This window comes from Gracilinanus agilis, chromosome 2, assembly GCF_016433145.1.
Source record: "Gracilinanus agilis isolate LMUSP501 chromosome 2, AgileGrace, whole genome shotgun sequence".
Lineage (NCBI taxonomy): Eukaryota > Metazoa > Chordata > Mammalia > Didelphimorphia > Didelphidae > Gracilinanus > Gracilinanus agilis.
Genome location: NC_058131.1, coordinates 334,381,362 through 334,387,466, shown reverse-complemented (window position 1 = coordinate 334,387,466; position 6,105 = coordinate 334,381,362). Strand labels below are relative to the sequence as shown.

The window sequence follows — 6,105 nt, the reverse complement described above, 5'->3', positions numbered from 1 at the left end:
TTACATTCTACTGGACATGGTAAGTTAGAGCTGAAAGAGGCATTAGATACTGTCTAGCCCAAGCCCTATAGAGAGACACAGATTTGTCTCATTTGCCCAATGTTAGAGGTTGAGCCAAACTCCTAAATCTTGAGTTGGAAGTGACCCCAGAAGCCCTGAGTCCAAGCTTCCCAGTATACAGAAAAGAAAACTGGCTAATGAGCAGAGAGGTTGACAGATGTGTACTTCTAAGAGGGGGAGATGATAGGCTGGGTGTGGATTTAGGGAAAACAGAGCCCTACTGGGAAGAAATTTTTCAATGAAAATAATGGTGAACTTGGGAGGGATCTCTGCCTACACGTTCCCTAAGTTTTGGGTGACTTCCAAGTCTCTAACCTGTATTATGGATTGAAGAAGTGTGTGGAACCAGTGTATTTGATGCTCTTAGGGGGCATAATTTTTGCATGGCCCTCTTTTCTGAACTGATCTCTTTCCCTGGTTCAGTTGTAAAGCTAATAGTAATTCCTACTAGAGGTAACATTTTTGGAGCTCTTGACATACTATAAGGTAATTTGACAAACTGTGGAATAGACATTCTGTAAAAACTCTAAAAACTAAAATTAACACTCTCTGGTTCTTAATTTCCTTAGAGTTTATTAATATTTACTTGAATAAAAGAGGCCAGATAGATATAGAGCTATTAAATCTATTCTAATCTTGCGATGTGTCTCTTTACCCTCATGGCTCTATCTCCGTCCCTGTCCTTTCACTGTCCTGTCCAAGGCAATAGAGAGAGAGACCACTTCCTGCAACCCCCTGTTTTATATCTTCTCCTTTACCCAGGACCCATAACCTTTCCATTCTGGGTGTGTGCCTAGGTCACTGTCTTAAGTTCTCACATGATGTAGTATACACAGCAAAGGGATGCAGGTAGGACGACTGCAGCACGTGATTCCTGGGGGAGGGGGTTCCCTTTACACAAGCTTTCTTTTGAGTCTTTAGGAGACTAGCATGTTAAAATCTCTGTATTCTTTTTTTTTTTTTTAAAGATTAACATGTCAGGTCTCCCCAATGAATTATTACACTGTGAAGATGGGATTAACTCTCTTCTATTTATTTTTTAGATTTTAGCCACCAGCAATGTATACACCCCCACTTAATCCTTAAGTGGGGGAGGGAGGTCTATGACCCACATGTGCTAGTGAGTGACAAATCAAAAACAACTGACTGCCCCCTGGGCAGTCCAATGAAAAGTTAAAGCTGTCATTGGTCCACATAAAAGTGGAAGGTAGACACAGGAAGTGATGCAAAGAACTGCCTTTAAATATGATGGTAACTTCCTATGAGGAGGTTTTTTTCCCCTTTGAATTTGGCCTTGAAGGACCTCGGGTTTGAGACCTCATACTGCTTCCCTTTGGACTGCCACATGGGTGAGTGAAAAGGCTGACTCCCTTTCCTTGGCTTTTCTGGAGGCACTAGCCTCTGGAGAGGCCCCTTGTCTTGGAGGAAGCCTCGTGACTAGAAACTTTGTTTATTAACCTCTGTTCCCCTACCCCCACCTTGCTGGGGCTTCTGAAGCCCTGCCTGGTTCAGACCAGGCCAGAGTATTTCTCTCTCTCTCTCTCTCTCTCTCTCTCTCTCTCTCTCTCTCTCTCTCTCTCTCTCTCTCATTTTCCTTACTTTCACTCTTTCTATTTGTAAATTAACTACCATCAAAGTCATTCTGATTTGAGCAATTCATTTGGAATTAAGTAATTAATTCCTGGCAACCAAACTCTTAAATATTCAGTTCAACCATAATTTTACCCCTTAAAACACATATGTAGCCTATACCTCTAAAGCTTCTCTTACTAGAGGTGTATAAAATATTGCACTTTACAAAGAGGGAATTACAACAATTTGGGGATAAGAGGGAATAAAAAAAGGAAAAAGAAAACAAAAGTGATTGATAGGATGCATTGATAAAATGCCAATTTGGACACACCCCTTTGGAATAAGAGCTTACATTCAGAATAAATATGTTCAACTTCCTTCAGTTTAGCTCATTATATCCCAAAGTTCACTCAGGATCGTGAGGTTTCTCTAGATATCTCCAGAAGATCTCTAAAAGATCCACTTTTTTGTTTGAGGATTATGAAAGGAAATTTTTGGTTCTCTTTGTCTATTCTGAGTTAACACTTGTGAAAAGGGAATCCTTTGTTCTCTGCCTAGTTGGAATTAAAGCTTTGGTTAACACTAACTTAAGTACCCCTACTTAGTACCTCACCTCACTAGATTGTGAGGACAGCATTAATTCTCCTTTCTCTACCTTTTGATTGAATCAACACATGCTTGAACAAGGTGGAGGAGCTAGAGAACCACTTGGTGAATTCATACCCTGCTTGGTGCTGGGTAGGAGGCCAGTAAGATGCTTGGAGATCTCCACCCTTTTTTCTAGCTCAAACAGCCAGAGAATTTTGAATTCTTTGGGGAATTCACATGCTCGAAATGTGTGAATCCTAGGAGGAAAGTTAACACCTATAGAGGTGAAAAGTCAATTCCACAGACACTGTCCCTGGGCAGTCCTGGACAATTTGGAAGCTGTGATTGGCCCCTGTTAAAAGGGGCAGAGACAGGAAACCACCATAAAATCCATGAAGTCCTTGGGCTGGAAGCAGTCTGGTGAAGTTGAGTCTAGTGGAGAGTGTCTCCTGGAGATAATGTTCAAGGGAACTTCACTGGAGACTGTGGCTTGGATTGTGGCTTCAATTTAGATTCTGATTCCTGGACTACTTCATTGGGTGAGTGAAAAGGGCTGACTACTTTCCTAGTTTCCTAAGAGACTGGCTTCCATCTTGGAGGAGGCCTTATAGTTACTCACTACCGGTCCTCCTGGCTGAGGACTAGTATAGGAATTTTCTCTAACCTCTCTCATATTTCTCTACTTTATTGTTTCTATTTTGTAAATAAACTTCTGACTTGCAACCATGTTTTAAGTCTAACCATTAAATTTAATCTTTGCAGGGTGCTGGTGATTTTCTTTTCCTAAAATTTCTTTAAAAGATTTTAAAACTTGGATTTTAGGATAATTATACAATTCCCCCTTAGGAGGTTGTTGATCAACACTAGAATCACCCTGGGATATATGGCTGGGTTATGAGGTATATGAATCAGTTCTCAAAAGAAAACCAACCCCCTCCAAAAAACCCAATGGAAGACAAAAAATTAAATTCTGGATAAAAATATATATCAAAATCTTATGTGTAGGCTCTCAGCTCTTCACCCAAGCTCGCTGCCAGAATCCTCTGCTGCAGTCGCATCCTTTAGACAAGATGGTGAAGGTCGGAGTCAAGGGATTTGGCCGTATTGGACGCCTGGTGACCAGGGCAACATTCAGCTGCAAAGACATAGAAATTGTGGCCATCAATGACCCCTTCATTGACCTCTCCTACATGGTTTACATGTTCCAGTATGATTCCACCCATGGCAAGTTCAAGGGCACTGTAAAGGCAGAGAATGGAAAGCTGGTGATCAACGGAAAACCCATTACCATTTTCCAGGAGCAGGATCCCGCTAACATTAAATGGGGAGATGCTGGAGCCGAGTACGTTGTGGAATCCACTGGCGTCTTTACCACCATGGAAAAGGCCGGGGCTCACTTGAAGGGTGGAGCCAAGCGAGTCATTATCTCTGCCCCTTCTGCTGATGCCCCAATGTTCGTGATGGGGGTGAACCATGAGAAATACGACAATTCCCTCAAGATCGTCAGTAACGCCTCCTGCACTACCAACTGCTTGGCCCCCTTGGCTAAGGTCATTCATGACAACTTCGGCATTGTGGAAGGACTCATGACCACAGTCCATGCCATTACTGCTACCCAGAAGACAGTAGATGGCCCCTCTGGCAAGCTGTGGCGGGATGGGCGTGGGGCTGCCCAGAATATCATCCCTGCTTCCACGGGTGCCGCCAAGGCTGTGGGCAAAGTCATACCTGAGCTGAACAGGAAGCTCACAGGCATGGCCTTCCGTGTTCCTACTCCCAATGTGTCTGTGGTGGATCTGACCTGCCACCTGGAGAAAGCTGCCAAATATGATGATATTAAGAAGGTGGTGAAGCAAGCTGCAGAGGGGAACTTAAAGGGCATCTTGGGCTACACAGAGGACCAGGTAGTATCCTGTGACTTTAATAGCGACACCCACTCTTCTACCTTCGATGCTGGCGCTGGCATTGCCCTCAATGACCATTTTGTCAAGCTCATTTCTTGGTATGACAACGAGTACGGTTACAGCCACCGTGTAGTAGACCTCATGAAGTACGTGGCCACCAAGGAGTAAAGTGGAAAGCCATGATAGATCTTCATCCCCAGCCAAAAAAAGAGTAGTTTGACCACTGGGGAGCCCACATCCATAATAACCTATGTCCCTGTGCTGGGGATCCCATGCCCTCTTCACATCCCTGCCCCAGGCACCCCTGTAGTGGGGGGAGGAGCATAGTCCTATCTTGTGTACCATCAATAAAGTCATCACATTCAGTGCAAAAAAAAAAAATCTTATGTGTGTACAATTAGAAGTAAAAAAACAGACCTATAACAGGTCCTTGAATCACCAGTAAGGCCAAATTAAAGTGATTTATGTCTTACAAACCTGCAGGACATTTCTAGCAATATTGCACTTACCCATTGGCAACCAGGAATATAGAAAATTGTCATACTATAATAGAGAAGGGTCTAGATTTTGAGGTAAAAGGGGAATGTGATTCCCTGGTCTGATTTTACCTTCAATCTCAGGGATAGGGGAGCCAAAGTGAAAGCCAAACTAAGGTACTTGTAGGAACATGGCACGGGGAAGTCCAACGTCTGAATTTGTCCAACAGCTGCTTCCTTGAACCTCAAAACAAGTCCTCTATCTTGGTGCAGATCCTCATCAATCCCACAGGGATTGTTGATCTCCTCAGCCTTGTGCTTCTTTGCACTGTGCAGTGGCTCTTTTTGTGATCCCTTCTTCTGAAATCAAGCACACTTATTAAAGTCCCATAACAATCAATGGCCAGTTTCTATAGTCTAAAGCTTTTGGTTATGCATTGGTATTAGACTAATAGATATAGAAAACTTATCCTTTCAAATAAAACAATAATTATTTCATGTACTCAAGTACAAAAAAGAAGAAAAAATCAAATATCCTATTGCAAATATAAGAAAAAACATAATAAAAAAATCATCAATTCATAGTTCACATTCCATGTGACAATGTGTCAGCTAAAAAGAAGCACAACACAAAGGTTTTTCACTCAAAAGCAAGTTCTATTTCATTTCTAACTTGACCATGATCCATGGTGTGAATGTACATATTGTTTTCACCAAGTAAAAGCTTATTATAAATAGTAGCACAACAACTAATGCAGATTCTAAGAAGTACCATAACCTTCCAAACTATAAGAGCCCATTTGATGACAACTGCAAGCAAACCAGTTCCCTACAGCCATGAGAGGTTCTACCAGTTATCATTAGGAGTCACATGAGTATAGCCACTTGTGTGTCATTCAAAATCCTTTGAAGCTCATGGATATTTGTCATAATTTCCCTGGATCTATTTATGTAAGAACAACCAGATTGATTAATAAAGGCACATGTACCTCCTGATTTGGTTGTGAGCATATCAAAGGCCAGCTGATATTTTAGAACTGTTTTTGCTAAGGAGTCAATCTCTTCCAATAGGTAAGAGATGGCCTTAGTAGTTTGGGAGATGGCTTAAGCTGTGTCTTGAGTCAATCTTTCAACCTCATCTGAGATATTTTTAACAGTCTATCACTGCTATCATGGCAAAATTTTTCAGGTGTGCCCAGAAAAGCTTCTGTACTGCTGATGAAAATGCTACTGAATTTGGTCTTAATCTCTTGGGTCTAGAATGCCACCAAGAGCCTAGATTTCTGACTGTGGACTTGTCTGCCTGGCCAATATAGTGATCATGCACTGGTACAGGTGGAATAACATAGGCTAAACCACAAGTACCATACCATCCTGGTGGAAGTGTAGAGTAATCTGAAGAGTTACAAGTATAGAACTGTTCAGGAGTCATCAAGCCTCACGGGAAATCCTCCCTCTTCTGGGATGAGATTGTAACAGCCATAAAAGGCATATATTTATACGTC

The 6,105-nt window shown here is 42.0% G+C and overlaps 1 protein-coding gene across 1 annotated transcript; it reads left to right on the top strand.

The window, feature by feature from the left end:
* Window positions 1-3,244: 3,244 nt before the first annotated feature.
* LOC123237394 (glyceraldehyde-3-phosphate dehydrogenase-like) lies at window positions 3,245-4,481 on the top strand. The gene has a single exon (XM_044664289.1). The coding sequence runs from the start codon at window positions 3,291-3,293 to the stop codon at window positions 4,290-4,292; it is 1,002 nt and encodes a 333-aa protein (XP_044520224.1). The 5' UTR covers window positions 3,245-3,290; the 3' UTR covers window positions 4,293-4,481.
* The last annotated feature ends 1,624 nt before the right edge of the window (window positions 4,482-6,105 follow it).